The 17,874-nt window shown below is 47.6% G+C and overlaps 1 protein-coding gene across 1 annotated transcript in view; it reads left to right on the top strand.

Annotated features, from left to right (window-relative positions):
* TLN2 (talin 2) overlaps window positions 1-17,874 on the top strand; it is a 441,569-nt gene that overhangs the window by 353,360 nt on the left and 70,335 nt on the right. Inside the window, exons 36-42 of the mRNA XM_065872706.1 lie at window positions 676-819; window positions 2,399-2,560; window positions 8,360-8,500; window positions 8,969-9,150; window positions 10,275-10,407; window positions 12,674-12,775; window positions 16,980-17,150. Coding sequence (XP_065728778.1) covers window positions 676-819; window positions 2,399-2,560; window positions 8,360-8,500; window positions 8,969-9,150; window positions 10,275-10,407; window positions 12,674-12,775; window positions 16,980-17,150 — 1,035 coding nt within the window. The remainder of the gene's footprint in view (window positions 1-675; window positions 820-2,398; window positions 2,561-8,359; window positions 8,501-8,968; window positions 9,151-10,274; window positions 10,408-12,673; window positions 12,776-16,979; window positions 17,151-17,874) is intronic.

Genomic DNA, 17,874 nt, shown 5'->3' on the forward strand with positions numbered 1-17,874 from the left:
CTCAGGGGAAATGAGTTAAGGTTAGAATTTTCCCTCACAGATTCATTTTCTCCCTGTTATTTGGCTAACACCTCAAAGGGTTTGAAGAGAAGACCTTCTCTTGTAGCCTCTTGTCCTCTTAGAGACCGAATATTGCCTTTTTCTCCCCTGAACCATTTTATTCATTCTTACTTACTGCTTCAAATACTGGCCTAAACAAGAAGGATACATTAGGCTACGAGATGAGAAATCCTCATGTAGGGCAGGCTCCAGGGTTGGCCTAGCCAGTAGCTCCACACCATCAGTCTACACCCACTTTTTTCCCCCTCTGCCATCTGCCAGCCAAAGAGTGAGCTCCATGCTGAGGCTGGTCCCCCTCATGGTCATAAGGTGGCTGCCAGAGCACTCGGCTGCATCCATCCTTGGTCATGCCCCATGGAAGAGCTTCTTGAGGCTTTCTTAAGAACAAGGAGACTGTTCCCAAAAGCCTGTAGCAAACTCCTGCTGGCATGTCCCCGGCCCAAGCAAGTGTCAGCTTGTCCATGCCTAAACTCTTACTGATGAGATGAGTCTGACCACCTTGCACTGGGAGCACCTGAGAATGACTGTTGTATGTATACTGTGGGACCACACTCCCCCACAGGCGTATCTAGGAGTACAGCGAGCCTGAGCTGTGGTTTACCTCCTCCCTTCCAGGCTGCATACCTTGTTGGCATCTCTGATCCGAACAGCCAGGCCGGCCATCAGGGCCTTGTGGACCCCATCCAGTTTGCCAGGGCAAACCAGGCTATCCAGATGGCATGCCAGAACCTGGTGGACCCCGGCAGCAGCCCGTCACAGGTAACTTTGGGGCAGGGATGTGAGACCTGCATGTCCTTGAGCTCTTGGGGGTGGATGGTGGGAGACTGCGAGAATAAAGATGACCATTCTTTCAGAACTTGCAAAGCCAGCCAGATCATGACTTAGGGGGATGTTGCAAAATGTGGTGAGGGTGGAACAGGTAGGTGCTCTGGAATGGAGTGCCGGAAGGCAGTCACAGTGGCGTAATCACAGCGAGATTCCTCAGGAGGCTCACGGTTCCATTTGTTCAGTTCAGGGGACATAACGTTGAGGGCTTGCTCTGTGCTCGGGACTAAGGGTCACCGTGAGTGAGACCCGACCCCCTACCCCCTTAACTCTTACTGTGGGTTAAAGTTTGGAAGATGGAGTGATCGGGGTATGATGACAAGGCAAGGGAGGCACAGAGGAAGGTGTGATGAATTCTCTGAGGGGCTCTCAGGGGTCACTTCCCAGAGGTGGTGGTGCTGACCCAGACCCCAAAGCTGGGTCAGAATCCATAGCACAAAAGGAGCCACTTGAGACATTTGAGAACTAGACAGTATGTGTGACAGTATGTGAGACATTTGAGAACTAGACAGTATGTGTGACGTTCCTTGATACTTCTAATACCCGAGTGACATGGGTCGTGTTCAATAATTCCAGCAGTATGTGCTAAAAAGAACAAGAATGGCCTATATGGGCTAGCAGAGGCAAGCTGTGATGGGCACATCTACTGCTGACCCTGGGACCAGCGTTCTTGAGGCAGTAGAAGGACCCAAGTAAAGGATACCTGGGGGACCACCCAGACCAAAGGCAGGTGTCAGTGCACCTGAGATTCCTTACCTGTCCAGTTAAGGCCAAAGGGGTGTTACCAGCCTCAGCAAAGTGGATCAGGCAGATTCAGAAACGCAGCTGGCGCTGGGAGATCCCTGAGCCACACCCCTTAATAAGGTGCCTATAGCCCACCTGGGGGTGACATACAGCTGCATGTGACTGTTAAACACTTGAAATGTAACTGGTCCAAACTGTGATGGGCTGTAAGTGTAAAATACTGACCAATTTCAAAGACTTAGTAGGATAAAGGATTGTGAAAGCTTAATATTCTTAAATTGATTACATGGTGAAATGAAATGTTTTGGATCTATCAAGCTCAATAAAATATATTATTTACAATAATTTCCCTTGTTTCTGTACTTATTTTCATGTAGCTACTAGAAATTTGAAAATTAGATATGTGGCTCGCACTCTGTTTCTGTTGGGCAGCGCTGGCCTAGACCCTGGGCCGTGTCCCTCCTGGCTGGGGGTCACAAAGGACAGCTGACAGCATCTCCTCTGAGACTGCCTGGAGCCCAGCCCACTCCCACATCAGCCCTGCCTTTCCTTTTCTTTGTTTCGTCTCTCTGCCTTAATAATTCCCGCCCTCCCCTTTCTTGGAGTGACTTCAGGGGCGGCAGAGCTAGAGACATGGGTTTTATTTCCATGAGCCCTAGACATGTGAGTTGAAGGGGAATCCAGGGCTCGGGACCAGGGTGGACTCCAGTGAACTGGACTCCTCTGCACTGAAGCGTGGGGTGCCCCCAACCCAGTCCGTGCTTTATAGGTTCTGTCAGCCGCCACGATTGTCGCCAAGCACACCTCAGCCTTGTGCAACGCCTGCCGCATCGCCTCATCCAAGACGGGCAACCCTGTGGCCAAGAGGCACTTTGTCCAGTCAGCCAAGGAAGTCGCCAACAGCACTGCCAACCTGGTGAAGACCATCAAGGTAGGTTGCTGAGCTGAGGCCTTAGGAATCCCCGTGACACCTGTTGCAGAGGGGAACGAAGTAGGGGATTGAAGCTCTGTTCTCTAATACTTGCTTCTCGTGGAGTTCAACTTCTAATTCAGTCTCATGATTTAAGTCACTGAGGAGCAGTTCATTAGTGATGGAGATATTTATCAGGAAAAACCAACAGCCTTGGTCTCTACTAACCTTCTGCATAGTGGGTGGGGAGGGGTAAACTATGTGCTTAGTGGGGGAGGGCGGTTTTGAGGGGCTGGTAGAGGGCCCTGCCATGGTTGTTAAATATCTCTGGACCAAGAGAGAAGGTGGAGGGAGAATGGAATGGGAAATTGTTGGGAAAATCTTTTTCAAAAGGTCAATTTATTCTGTCCTGTGATATCTATTCTATTTATAGTTGTTTAAATGTTTTCAGGGGAGCATGAGCTTCTTAAAATAGAGCATTCCATGTTGATAACAAGTTCGTCTTTGTGTTCGTGGCCGTGGACAGTTTGGGGGAAGCAGGGCAAGGGTACCCTGTGAGGAGGGAATCGCAATAGCTGGGCTGCAGTATTTGTAGCTGGGTGATCAGACCGCAAACCCGGTCTGCCGTGCATGGGACACCCAGCAGACACCAAGCAGCTGACCTGGTGGGAAGACAGCCACAGCCTGAACAGCAGACCCCTGGCAAAGAACCTCCAAAGGAGGTGGTCATGGAAGGCAAGCTATCAGTTCTGTGCAAACCAGGCAATGCCGGAGGGAAGACCATTGGAGGGTTCACACTTGACTGAAGGATTTTCACGCTCGTGGAGGTGGGATGTTCTGCTTTGTTGCCGGGCAAGTCCTGGAGGGATGGGGCTTTTCCCCCTGTTGTCTCCAGAGGATATGTTACTACACACCTCATTTCCCTTGCACTACACAAAGCCAATTTAATCTTGTGGAGAAATTAGTCAACAGGCTGAGCAAAGCAGAAGCCAAGGAGAGATTGTACAGCCCAGCAGCCGTTGGAAGCGGGCAGGCAAGAGTCGGCAATTACTTAGCTGCTTAAACAGAGTCTTTAAAAAAAAAAAAAAAATTAAAACCCGCTTATTTAAAGACAATAATAAGATAAGTTGAAGATGAATAAATAAAGCCAGTGCCCAGGTGCCCCCAGGATCCTGCTGGCAGCTCCCTTTAATTACTGTCATGGTTCGTGGTATTAGAAATGAATAAAGCTTATGTTTTCTGATATTTAGTTTACCCAAAGCCTGTTCCATGTTTTGTGTGTATCACTCATTCAGTCCACACAACCCACCACCCTGTGCTTGCCATCCCCGTTTTTACGGTCAGGACGGTGACGCACGAGGAGGTTAAGTAACTTTCTTGGGGTGATTCAGCCACGAAGTGGTAGACCGGAATTCAGACCCAGATCCCCTGCTCTTTCCACTCAAGCCTGCTCTCGCCATGGCGTGCAGTGTGCATCGTTAGCATGGAGAGACTAAGCCAGCCCACCAGGCTGGGAGGAAATACCTGGTTGTGTTTATAGTGCTTGTGTGCCAGTCTCGGGGGAGGCAGGGCTGGCAAGACGGCAATAGAATTGAGACGTAGTGACATCATTGTCGTTTGCTGTGTAACTAACTTATTTCAATTAAACTTGGCCATTTTCCGATCATCAAAAAAGCAGACTAGATTTAGATGGACCAAGGGGGAGACAAAGGCAAGGAACTGTTCTATACAAATTCTGGGATACCTTTCTTTTCTGCCTTCTCCTCGGTTTTAAATCCCGACCTGTCTCCGTTAAGGCCTCATTTTCTTTTCAGAGTCTCCTCACAGTGGCAACCCCTCTTTGTAACTGCCTGCAGCAAATGAGCTCTTGTGATGGCCTTAGAGATAGGCCTGTGCAGAAACACCAGAGAGGGGATGCAGGCTGTTGTGACCTGGAGAAGATGAAGCCTCCTTCCCCGCGAGCACCCCGGGAATCGATAGCTGTGCACAAGGAACAGAAATGACCCTCTCGCTCCGCAGCTTGCTGAAATGCGCTTGGTGTTGCGATTCCCATCAGGTGGCAGGCTTTGCCGGGGACAATGAACTTTGTTTTGAATTTCCTAATGGGAAAATGGTGAAGGCCATTTCACTGTAGCACACTGTACTACGTATCGAATAGACTTGCTGAGTTAAGGAATGGTTAAGAATCCTGTCGAATAGCGAAACAAATGAATGTTTAATTCCCTAAATGCTTGAAACAGCCGCCATCGAGGCTGAATTTTGCTCTAAGTTTTATGCTTCTTAGTCCTTTTCTTTTTTTTTTTTCCTTTAAATCACAAGGATGTGCCCAAGCCTAAATCCCAGCTGCCCCACCTTTCTAGTTCACAATGAAAGGAGGGGAACCCTTCCCCGGAGGAACACTGGCGAGCAGGGAGCAGATTACCCCACAGTGGGTCATCAGCACCCATTAGAATGCCTGCCTCCAGGGATCATAAATCTCTGCTGATGGCATTCTTTGCAATCCCAGAGCATGGCTCAGCAAGAATAAATACACCCTCCTCCCCGCGGGGTGCTGCTCTCAATGCCTGCCAACGTAGAAACACACGGAGCCCTAACCACGGTTGCCGTCTTTCTGCTGGTTCCCCCCGTGTACCAATGCCTGCTTCTCTCTCTCCAGTCAGCTCTTTACCTAGCCTCAAATCAGATGTGTGGAATCGAATGTTATTTTAAATGTGCGGTCACTCAGGTTTAGGTGCCAAGTAGAAATTGTGCAACAACACAGCTTTTGTTTCTCTGAGAAGTTGGAGCGCAGCCTTGCCTCTCGCAGTGGAATTGAAGCTCAGGGTTTTGCCATTAAGCATTGACAGGGCGTCCAAAAGACACCAGGTCCAGCTCTCATTAACCGGTTTTAACTCGGCTGTAAGTACGTTTTCTTGATCGTCCTTTTGTTTGGATTGGTAAATAGGTTTCTTGAAAAGAAAAAGGAGGGAAAAAAAACCTCTTGGGCTTCTTACGCCTTATTCTTGTTGCCTTTTCTAAGGTCAGTAGGAGGGAAGGGAGCCAGGGGTCTTAGGTTCTGGTCTGAGGCATGAGCTTGGCTTAGCATGTCACTTTCTAGGTGTTGGTTTTATCACCTGAAACATTGGAGCTTTGGGATTAAATGATCTTTAAGATCCCTTCTAACCCCCAAAGTCCATGAATCTTTGATTCTGGTACACATGCAGAAATTGTTTCTCCCAGATCCCTGTGAGATTTTTGCTAAGTGTGAGAACATTCACAGGAGCTGGCTCAGGGTCCTGATGGCGCCTGGGCATTTGGCTAAGTGGATTTACCCTTTCACTGTTATGACGGGTGTACTAAACATTCTGTGACATGGAATATCTATGTGAAAACTGTCGTGCCTGCCTGAAGTTTCACCTCTGGCCAGATTTGAGTATTCCGTTTACTGGGGTTGCTCAGCCATCTCCAGAGTGAAAGCAGCATTCCGAAGTGAAATACTGTCCATGTGAACAAACCATCCTTTCTGATGCTCAATTCTTCCTTTGGAGGAAATGGCTTTTCCCTCTTGAAAATGGAAAACAGTGCTGGATTGGAGCTTGACGTTGTAGTCCACAGCCCACGCTATTCAGGGTCCTGCCCTTGACCCGCAGTGGGCTACATGATATGTGATTTTAGGGCCCAGTCTCAAAAAATAAAATCCTTTCTTCATCCTGTTGGTGCAGTCAATGAAACTGCACAATTAGGAAACCATTCCTTGGGACTTACCTGGGGTAACCATCTTGTCGTTTTTAACTAGTTCCCCTAAGAGTGGGTGGCGTGATCAGACATCTGCCTTCCTAATAGGCCGAGAGTGTTGCAGACAGTAGAAAAGAGGATGAGAGGAGTGTGGAGAGGTAAAGGGGCAGCTAGAAGCTGAGCTAGAAGCCCTATCACTCCCACTGGAGGGGGTGCGACTGGTGCAGCTGGGATGAGTTCCTTTGATGCCAGAGTCCGCTCCTGCCATCTGCCTGCTTCAGTGGTCCGCCTGTGCTGGGGCCACTGTCGTCGGGCTCCTGCTATGCGGCACCCAGCCAGCCTCCCAATGTGTGCCCAAATTGCTCCGAAGCCTGGTGTAGGGCCTGACCTCACGGAGTCAATGATGGTAATAGTGCAACAAGATGAGAGCGCCCAGACGGTTCACTGCCATGTCGCCGGTGCAGTGCTTCAGTGGAGGTAACAGATGCTAACTCAACTTCTACTGAGTACGTGAGTGGAGTCAGAACTGAAGCCATCAATATGAGTAAGTAGCAGGCACATAGGGTTTCCAGTGGGCCTGGAAGAACCACAGAATGGGCCAAGTTAGGGTCAAGGTCAGTGCCTATCTGGTGGAGAAGGGCCTGAGCAGAGGCAAACTATGCACAGTACTAGTGAAGACGGTAAATTAGCCAGGCTTATGGGAGTTCCTCAGAAAATATTAGCATGGTGGATGTGTCATTACCGCCCCAAGCTGTCAAGACTTGATTGGAATACAGTTGTTATTCAAGTAGCCTTTACATTAACCATGCCTGCCTACTCTTGCCTTATTGAGAAATAGAAAGGTTCCCATCTCAGATCCGGTTTGTTCTGTAATTGCTGGTGCCTCCGGTTTTTTGTTCACTAATTGTCTAAATTGACTTTTCTATGTTGCTTATAAGGGTTAAATTAAAAGTTTAATTCGTCATTTAACAAAGAAATTTACATTCTTCGACAAACATAACTGCCTTCTCAAATGTTGCCCTTTGCTGGGAGGCGGGGGTGCTGTCACTGGTCACAGGCCATCGGTTCTAGCAGCCTTGTGCTTGAGGAGGTGCAGTCCGTGGTTGGGGAGCTTGGGATCCAAGTGTTGACCCTTTGTGGGGTGGCCTGGCATGCATCACAGGCCACTTTCCTGGCTTGTCTCCTGTGCAGGCTGTTGATCCGCGACGTGACTCATCATTCAGTGCCATTGTGTTACTGCTGCTAATTTTAAAAAGAAAGAAACTTTGGAAGCAAAAGATACATAGATTAAAAGCCCATGTGTGCAGAGCTCAGTGAATTTTCCCACGCCAAACACACCTAAGTAACTGTGGCCAGTTGAAGAGAAAGAACACGGCAAGCGCCCAGAAGCCTACTTCTGCTCCTTCAGTCTCACTGGCTCCAAAGCGTGACCCGACAGCTAACACCCAGAATTAGTTTCACCTGTTTTTGTACTTTTGCACTAATGGAATCGTATAGTGGGTACCCTATTGTGTCTGGCCTCCTTACCGAAATATTGCATGTGTGAGATTTGTCCATATTGCTGGGAATAGTTCTAGTATGTTTTTTCCCATTGCATTCCATTTTGCTCATTTGAAAATGACAGATACATAAGCCCTCCCTCCATCAGTCATTCAGGGACATCCAGGTAAAAATAGCTTAGAAGTTGTTGAAAGTGGTACACAGTGTAAGATATTTTTATAGTTTGGCAAAGAATAGACTTAATTGGAGTGAAATGGAGGGGAAGAGCCAAAGGGTTATAGTCTCAAAGGTAGGGAAGAAAGTGGCTCAGCCACAGGGATGGGCAGCATAGCTCGAGGGGAGAGAAGAGCAGGCGCTCTTTGAATCACGTTAAGTGGGGAGTGGATGGGCTGTGAGGTCAGTTGGCCTGTGAGCCACACACTCAGCTTTCTTTCTTACCATTGCTCACTTAGCCCCTCTGCTTGATGGCAGAGATCCCTCCAATCAGTTCTTATTCATTGTTTATGGACTCACCAGACATTTTCAGTATTCCCATTAAACCACCACCTTTTCGCTGGGTGGTGATTGCTGCAGCCCAGGAGTGATCTCTGTGTTTTCTCCCATCAGGCTCTGGATGGGGATTTCTCTGAGGACAACCGCAACAAGTGTCGAATTGCCACCGCCCCCTTGATCGAAGCCGTGGAGAACTTGACAGCGTTCGCCTCCAACCCTGAGTTTGTCAGCATTCCTGCCCAGATCAGCTCCGAGGTAGGGAATCCTCAGAGCAAAGGTAAAACTGAGGTCGTTGGCTTGTTTTGTGTGTCACTGAATGGGCATGAACAGTTAAGGATTCCAAAAACTTTTTCTGTCAATGTGTAGGGCACTATTACTGTTGTCATTGATGATACAAGCAGAGTTCATGAAACTCAATGTCTGTACATCACGTAAGAGGTAATGTCTTGGCTTTATATGTTGAGAACAATCTCTGTCCATAGGTTTGGGGCTGATTCTTTCTCAGTATGTTCTTTCACACTCAAAAATAATATTTAAGGAGTGGCATGGCCCCAGGTCCTCATCATCCAGGCCCCATGTGAGCCAGCCTCCATGCTTCCCTACCCTCTGTCTCCTTTTGAAGGACAGAGATAGTGACTTGATAAAGAACATGACCTTCCAGGGTCCAAGTCATTCACTTAGTCTGTGTGCCCTGCCCTTGACCCTTCTGCTCTTTGGTCCCAGGGCTCCCAGGCACAAGAACCAATCCTGGTGTCAGCCAAGACCATGCTGGAGAGCTCATCATACCTCATCCGCACTGCACGCTCACTGGCCATCAACCCCAAAGACCCGCCCACCTGGTCTGTGCTAGCGGGACATTCCCACACTGTTTCTGACTCTATAAAGAGTCTCATCACGTCTATCAGGTTAGTGTCTCCTCCAGACATTGTTAGCGGCCTGCATCTGACAGGGCAGGAGGGGGATAAGCCCATCAGGACTTTTATTTAATAGCAACGTGGTTGATCATTGTCATCATCTTTTTCTTTACCTCTTTGGGACCAGCGGTAGCACTTGTCACAACAATAATAGCTAACTAAAGTATTTATCATATATTAGATACTATTCTAAGCATTTTACCTGTATTACATTATATGTTCATCACAGCAACCTTGTAAAGTAGATGCTGCTATTGTCTCTCTTTTACTGATTAGAGAATTCAGGCAGAAAGGCATTTAGATAACATTCCCAAGGGCATCCCCAGGCATGACTGCTTTAGTCCCAGTCCTTGTAAACATGGTACCATATTGTCGATACCTAGGAGATTAGGCAGGGAGCACCACTGCTTATTTAGCAGGATTTGGAGTTACCTTACCTTGATAATAAGACAAAAAGAATATTCCAGGTCCCAGAGTAACTCTGGGCATCTCTAACCTCCATGGTGGTAGTAGGAGCCTATCTACTATGAAAAATCATCCCCTGAGTAGATAAAACATTTTTGAAGTTGACCAAAGTTAATTACCCCACAGCATGGAGGGCATGCCTTTCCTCAGTTATATTTTGTTTTTGAAATTGCTTTTGAAACTTAAGGCATTTCTTTCTTAATACCTCGCAGAGAAAAATCCACTAAATATTTTAACTCCTACCACAGCCCAGGACGTTTTCGACTAGTATGCAATGTAGAGAGCATAGCATATTTGCACTGGAAATAGCACTGACTTTTTTTTTTTTTCTTTTAATGAGGGTCCTATGCCTAAGCCAGTGAATGGAGAATCGGAGTCCAAATTGTTTCATTTGCCGTTGCCTGGCATCAGCCTGAGATGGTGGACAGCACCCTACCCTTCCCACCAGAAATAGACTTAGCAAAAGTGTTAAGTGAAGAAATTCCTGGGCTATGCAGAGAAGCATTGCCAAGCAAGGGTCAGGAATTCACTCCCTAAAGCAATCGAGTGGGATAGAAAGTAGACAGGGGCTCCTGGCCCACCAGTTCTGGAGCAGGTTTTGGGACTTGCGCTCCATGGAGCCCGTGTTCTACTTGCTGTGTCCCTTCCAGGGACAAGGCCCCTGGACAGAGGGAATGTGACTACTCCATTGACAGCATCAACCGGTGCATCCGGGACATCGAGCAGGCCTCGCTGGCTGCTGTCAGCCAGAGCTTGGCCACGAGGGACGACATCTCCGTGGAGGTATGCAGGGCTCTGTGGCCAGCTCGGAAGCCTCTGGAAGTACTGAAGAATCCCAACATCAGGCTTTGGGGATGGGGGAATGGCACCAACACGTTTTTGATCAAGACCTTCATCATTGGGCCACCTTCCCCTGGAACCAGCCTGGGAAGTTTTTGGAGGGGGTAGGGCAAACGCTGAGCTGAGAATGATGGTTTGATGAAGGAACACATGTACTGCAGGGGTGGAAGGTTCAGATTTGGCTGAAATTTGGAGGGAAATGATCATTGTCAGGTAAGAGTGCGTCAGTCGGTGGAGTTACCATATTCAGTAGAGCAGACCTAAGCGTGTAAATTTTGAGTGCTTCCCTGTCATATTTCAGCACTTTTTTGACCAATGGGCGAATTCAGCATTCAGCGCTATGTGTTTGGTCCATGCAGAGATCAAGGATTCTGCCCTTGTTACTCAATATCTAGTATTGAGAGAGCTTTTGCATTCTGTTAGTTCAGAGCCACATTACCCTCTCTTGCCCATTTTTCCAAAGTTGAGAATAGAATTTTCCTACTTGGCTCCTTTGAGTTTTTTCTGTTACCTGTCCAAAGGCCCCTGATTCATACTTCTTTCTTTCTGTTGAAAGTGCCTGACGCTCGGAAGGTACTTACTAAATATGAATGGTCTGTTGACTGGTGTTTCTCTCCCGACACTGAACTCATCGACGATGAACTCTGGCCCCCATCTGTAAACAGGGCCTGGAATTGGAATTGCTCGTTTTTATTAATACAGCTGTGTATTTCATTGTTGCTTCACCCGCCTCCCCCATTTCCAAGGACAGACAGAAGGATTATGTATTCTTATCCTGTGCAGAATGTTAGAATTATCATTAATTCTAATGTGTGCCTGTCATACGTGTGCAGCTTCCTGAACTACCACCAACCAAGCACACACTGTAACTAGCACCCCCCTCACACCCACATCCTTTCAACACCATCACCAAAGCATGTCCTCTGTCTTGACTTCCTCCCTGGGAAGAAAATCCCTCCCCTTTATCTGCATGTGCCTCCTACCTCTACCATATTTAATCTAACAAGCCATCTGTAGTAAGATGACCTCGCTGCGATAGTCTTGCATTCTTGACTGTAGTTACATGATGAGTGGGAAGAGAAGAAGTAATTTGCTAAATAAGACCCTTGGAAGTATGGAGGTTTCTCCCTACCTGCCTCCATCTCTCTAACTTTTTCCTTTTTCCTTTTTTTTGTTTTCAAGTTTGCGGGTTAGGCTGCTCCTCTCGTTGACTAAACTCTGCACAAAGCGCCCCCCCCCCCCCGCCCATATGCAGTGTTGTTTGGTAGGAGAGTAGCCCGAGTCTCATTTCTATGAGCAGGACATTGTCACTTTGTCAGGAGTCACCCCATTCTGTGCTGGCGAGTACAGAGCTAAAATGTCCAGCCTTCTGATCTATTAATCCGGACTCTATGAAGTGAAGAAGCTCCTGTGAAGATTTCTACAGCAGGATCTGATCTTTCCCGCGACTAGTTAACATTCTCCATCTTTGAATTCCCCGCCCCCTTCGCACTTCAGCATCGTCCAGATACCTTGCCCCGTCTCTTTATAGCGTGAGCTCGGTTCTTTGGGATGGAGAGATTAAACTGTCTCTCAAACCTGAGAAGAAATGCCTTGATGGTGCCATTTTCGATAAAGGTATCCGCGTCACCAAATACAGTGAACAGAGCACCTGACCATAGCCTAGTGGGCATTTCACCTGGCAATTTTCACAGTGTGCTCTCTGGGAAACAGTCCTGCTTTAAGAGAGCTGATGTCATTTTTACATCACCCTCCTCCCCACTCCCCGCTTAAGGGGTTGTTAGTTCTGAGGACACTGCAACCTGGATGTTCCCTCGGACCCCACCATTAGCTACCTCCATTTGGACACAATTGTCTTCCCTTCTTGGAAAGCCACCGCAGTTCCAGCTTTCCAGTAATTATACTGAATAACCCAAAGTAAAGATACCAGTAGCATCCGTTGTTACTATGGTTGCCAGGAGTGAGAAGCCAGTAGGAAAGGTGTTCCTGGGGCCTGCTCACGTCCCTCATGGATGGAGCTGTGGGGAGGAGGGGTTTAGCCCAGGGGAACTGAGGGTCGCTGGGACGGGGAGGGTCAGAGCAGTGGCTAGATGGCACCCCCAGGCATTCTGATATCCATTCCCTTATCTTTCACATGACCTTTTTAAATCAGTACAACTCCGTGGGGAGCTGTTGTAAGCTGAACTTGACAGCTCTCTCTCCTCATCAGGCCCTGCAGGAGCAGCTGACTTCAGTGGTCCAGGAAATCGGGCACCTCATCGATCCCATTGCCACAGCAGCTCGAGGAGAAGCAGCTCAGCTGGGACATAAGGTAATGGGCACTAGGGGATCCTGCTGAGAGTGTGTGAGAAAGAGATGGGGGGAGAGTTGTTATTGATTTTGTCGTTCTTGTTCCCCAAAGCCTCAGGGCAGGTGTGAGGGCCGGGTCAATGCTGGCTGACACTAGAGAAAATACCACTCAGCCTCCGTCAACATCTTCTCCCAAAATGACCGCTTCAGGAATCTCTTTTTACTTACTTAGCGTCGAGACAAAAGCTACAGGGCAATTTTTCTGGTAGTGCACAGACTTTGCAGCCGCCAAGGCAGTTTTCAGTCACCTATCGCTCTTGATCTTCGCTGGGACAAGCCAGAGACTAAACTTGGCATTCCTGGTCTGGTGTCTGCCATCTTTTGTCCTGGCTGGCCAGCCTCATTCTGGTGTGTTTAGGGCACGTTTTTCGTCCACGGCCTCTAATATAGTGTCCGTTTTCACACGTGAGGAAGCAAAGCAAACTTGCAAACTTTTACCCTCAACAGCTGAAGCTTCCGTGTGGCCACTCTGCCAGCCCTTCACCTGAGCGTTCATACCCACGTGGTTGCAGGTGCTGCATCACGGTCTGCCTGTTTGGGGTTCATTTTGCAAATCCTTCGAGGAGAGTTGGCTTGTCAAGCAGCCTGTGCCTCGGCAGAGAGAGGGCAGACATTGGGTTTTTAACAACCTGCAGGATTTCCTAGCATTTATCAGTGCTGCCGTCAGTATTGACGTGCAGATCAAGAAATCCAGTAGCCCAAATCATCTCTGCAGGTACTGATTTTAGAAAATCAATACTCCTGCTTTTTCCAATACAGGATAGCTTGAGAGCCTACTAAGCTTCCTGCTGGGTGTAAGGAGAGGTGTTTGGGTTTAAAATGGCCAGTATCTCTCTGCCATTGCAAGTGCGGTAAATTTCATTTCTCACCTGAGCGCCTTTATAATAAGAAAGGGCTTGTCCACCTGTGTGAAGCAGTTTGCAAGTGGGCGGGCGGTGGGGGGGCGGGGAGTGTTGCAGAACGGGCCTGGGGGCTGGAGCGCTGTGTATGTGACTGCTGTGGGGACAGTGAGTTTGGCAGAGAAACCGAACTTCTGTCCAGCAGTTACTTTTGATTCCAGTAGGAATTTCGTAAGAAAGTATTTCTAGACTCCTAAGGCAACATCCTTGTCTCTGCCCTTCCGTTGTTTAGTGTGGAAAATTAATTCCTATGTCGGTGGCATGAAAAGAAACTTTATTGGTGCCGCCTGAGTTATCAATTTACTCTGGTCCTTTGGCTAAACGAGTCTCACCTTCTGAAAGGGAGTTCTAGACAAAAGCAGCCTAGGGGGCCTCCATCCAGAGGGGTCGTGGGCTGCTGGTTGATGCCCACCTGGTCCCAGTGCTTCATGATGGCGCTCAGGTGAGCTGCCAATTCAGCAGCTTCAGTCCCACTTGGGAGTGATTGATAAAGGCAGATTCTCGGACCCCGCCTGGATTGATTTCCCACAGCCGCTGTAACAAAGTACCACAAACTGGGGGGCTTAAAACGACAGAAATGTAATCTCTCACAGCTCTGGAGTCCAGAAATCCAAAATCAAGACGTTGGCAGGGCCACACGTGTTTTGGAGGCTCCATTCTTTGCTGCTTCCAGCTTGTGGTAGCTCTTGGCATTCCTTGACTGAATCTCACCAGTCTCTCTCTGTGGTCACATTGTCTCCCGCTTTTCCGCCTTCCCTTCTTCTGTTTCTTCTAAGGACACTTGTTATCAGGATTAGGGCCCACCCAAGCAACGCGGGATGATCTCATCTTCAGATCCACCTACAGAGACCCCTTTGTAAGATCCCCTTCACAGACTTCAGAAATTTGGACATGGACATACCTTTTGGGGGGTCACCATTCAACCCACTCTGCCATCCTAGGCTTAGGGACTCAACATCATATACCAAATACTCAAAATTCTGCGTTATTTTCACTTCTGTACTAACTCAGGTGAGGAGGTTTCCTGTTCTGTCACGGGTCTCAATTAAAGGAGGTATTAGAGTCCTTGCTAAACTTCCTAAATACAGGAAAAATCCCATCCCTTCCAAACCTTTGCCCTACAGTAGGTGAAGAATAATGACCCCTAGTGTGTGTGGAGTGCTTACTACATAGAGGCCTGTACTGAGGCCTTTATGCACACTGACTTAATCCCCCTAAAATTTTAAGGAACTTAGTGCTATCACATTTTACCAAGGAGGAAACTGAAATTTAGGAATAGGAAGCAATTTGCCTAAGATTTCTTAAAAAGGAATTGGCAGGGAGGGTTCAGATCTCGCGGCTTTGAAAGCAGAACTTCCTCTCCACCCAGCCATCCTCCCTTCCTGAGGGAGTCGGGCACCTGTTGAGTTGTGTTTCCTTATGCTCAGCACACAGCAACCCTTGACATTTTACAGTTGCATTGATAAAATGTACTTTTAAAATAATAAAACGAATCCAGAAAACATGTTGGATTCTAATGCATTCAACATTTTGACTCCTTTAGTACTTACGGGACCCCTCCTGAACCCTGACCCCTGATGACCCATCACTGCAATTGGTGGCGACACCACCCTTCCTGGGGAAGAGGAGATGAAATCCAATGCAGATATGCAGGGCTGTCCCTGCCTATGATATACCCTGGGGATTATGCAGACTGGGCCTTACACAGAGGTCTTTGGCCAAAGCAAGGAGCCGGGCAGGATGGGGGGCGCCGGAATCCTGCTAAGTCATGTGCCTTGACATCGATCAGGTCTGCCCAGAGGATGGGCAGCCCCTTTAAAATTCCTACAAAGCACCATAAGGGCCAGCAGCAGCCTTGTTCAAGTGTTTTGAAACCTATCTGTAAGATAACTGTAATTGGGGATAAAACAGTCAAAGTATGTTTATTGTTAGCCGATAGTCTTGTCTCACTATTAGCTTTAATGAACTTGAATATTTTGGACCCTCACCACCACCCCCAACTCCCACCCCCTGCTTTGTTGCTGACCCAGTGACTGCCGCTGCCCATGTGAAGCAGCCTTCCTGCCTGCATCCCCATCACCCTCATTCTTCCTCCACATCATGGGAAGAAGCATTAAGGGAGTTACTGGTTAAAGAAGCATTAAGGGAGTTGAGGGCTATTCCCATCAAGAGAACTTAAATACACCTGATGGGAATAATCTAGCAATTAGTAATTGCCACACAAGATGAGGAGTTGAACGGAAAAGTGTGATCAGTGTCGTCGTGTTTTATCTGAGGGGGAATAGATGACAGTGTCTGAAGCAAGGACAGCAAAATGTTAAAATCTGATATTACGGATGCTAGGTAGATGGTGAGCTTTGGTGAGCATATACAGTCACCCCTCCATATCTGCAGATGTCGAACCCACAGCTGCACAGGGCCGACTGTACTACAGCATTTTATATAAGAGACTTGAGCACTCGCGGATTTTTAGTATTCGTGGGGGGTCATGGAACCAATCCCCTGCAGATACCAAGGGACAACCGTATGCACCATCGATGCTGTTGCGTCCTGGAGACAGGCCTCTGCTGCAACAGTGCTTAGCTGTCTTTAAGCTTTTTTGTTCTCCCAGGTTGGGCTCATCATAAACAGCACATCTTGACTGATGGGAAATCATTTTTGCTTTTTTTTTTTTCCAGATCCACGGTTTGGTCAAAATACTTGAGGCGGAGGGCAGTTGGGTTGACTTCCTAGAATGATTTTGAGGGTGCCTTTACTCTCAGGCTGCTTTTCTCAACTGCCATGCTCCCCTGCCCCTCTTCTATACCCCTTCCTTTTGAGTTTGTAAGATGCTCGCCTTTGGTTCTTTCAAAAGCTGTTCTATTTGTGAAATTAAAATTAAGATTTGTAAAATTCTCACACCTAACTGTGGATCTCAGAACAGATTTCTTAGCACTTCTGCCATGATGAGAGACAGACAGAGAGCTCCCCAGAAAAAGAAAAATCCAAACAAGAGTTCATTAATTACAAGTACTCTCAAAAGTAAAGTTGAACGAGGAATAAGGTCTGAGGACCTAATATGTATATAACATGGTGACTGTAATTCGTAATACTGGATGTAAAATAGAAAAAAACAAAAGTGAAGACCAGCAGGTCTGCCTCTCCCTGTGACTCATCCCATCCCTGTCCCAGCCCCCTTCCCAGCAGCCAGGCTCCTAAACGAGACACAGTATTTACATGTTGCATCTGGGGCTCTTTTTTTTTTTTTTTTTTTTTTTGTCTTGAAAGGTGACACAACTGGCGAGCTACTTTGAGCCCTTGATCTTGGCTGCAGTGGGTGTCGCCTCCAAGATTCTGGACCATCAACAGCAGATGACAGTGCTGGACCAGACCAAGACGCTCGCAGAGTCTGCCCTACAGATGTTGTACGCAGCCAAGGAAGGCGGAGGAAACCCCAAGGTACAGCTCAGGATGCTAGGGGCTCACTTAGGACACTGAGAAGCCAGCACACGTTCCTCTGTATCACGTCCCTCCAGGGAGGGCACCTCCAGTTTTTGGATGGTGGCATTTGATTTTCCATTTAAAGGTGGGAAATAATCTTCTCTTGGCCTTACCGGGGATCTTTAAGAGGAAAACCAAGAAATGCACACAATTAAGGCTGATTTAGAAATTTTTTTTTTTTTTCCGTGACAGTGTGTGTAGGTGAGCATCCTTGGGAAAGAAACATGTATTGTGTGGTTATTACAAGAATAAAAACCATAATACCTGCCCGGCACCTGTTCAGTGTTGACACAAAGCAAACCTCTATTGTTTTCCACCAAGTGCCGTTTCTGTTCCTGGTACTTAAGTTCAAAGAGAAACATGGTCAAGGTCACCCATGGCATGTGTTGCTATTGCCTTGGGGACAGTAGTTTAATATGAAAATCTCCCTTACCAGTTTACAGGTGGAACATTTCTTCAGCCTGATGTGCCACCCAGGTACTTTTAAGTGGCCAAAGATGGTGACAACATGTCCTTTTCTCTCGAGGTCAGAGAAATTATCAGGGATTGTTTTACTTGTGAAACCAGCATGCACCTTAAGTTTCCTCAGGGTTCTGGAACCTGGAGAGGGGGCTGGAGGCTTCTCTCACCACTTGTATCTTCTAGGAGCTGCTTCCATACGATCATGTGATCTTAATGGGTC

Source organism: Phocoena phocoena, chromosome 2 (assembly GCF_963924675.1).
Source record: "Phocoena phocoena chromosome 2, mPhoPho1.1, whole genome shotgun sequence".
In the NCBI taxonomy this organism is placed as follows: domain Eukaryota; kingdom Metazoa; phylum Chordata; class Mammalia; order Artiodactyla; family Phocoenidae; genus Phocoena; species Phocoena phocoena.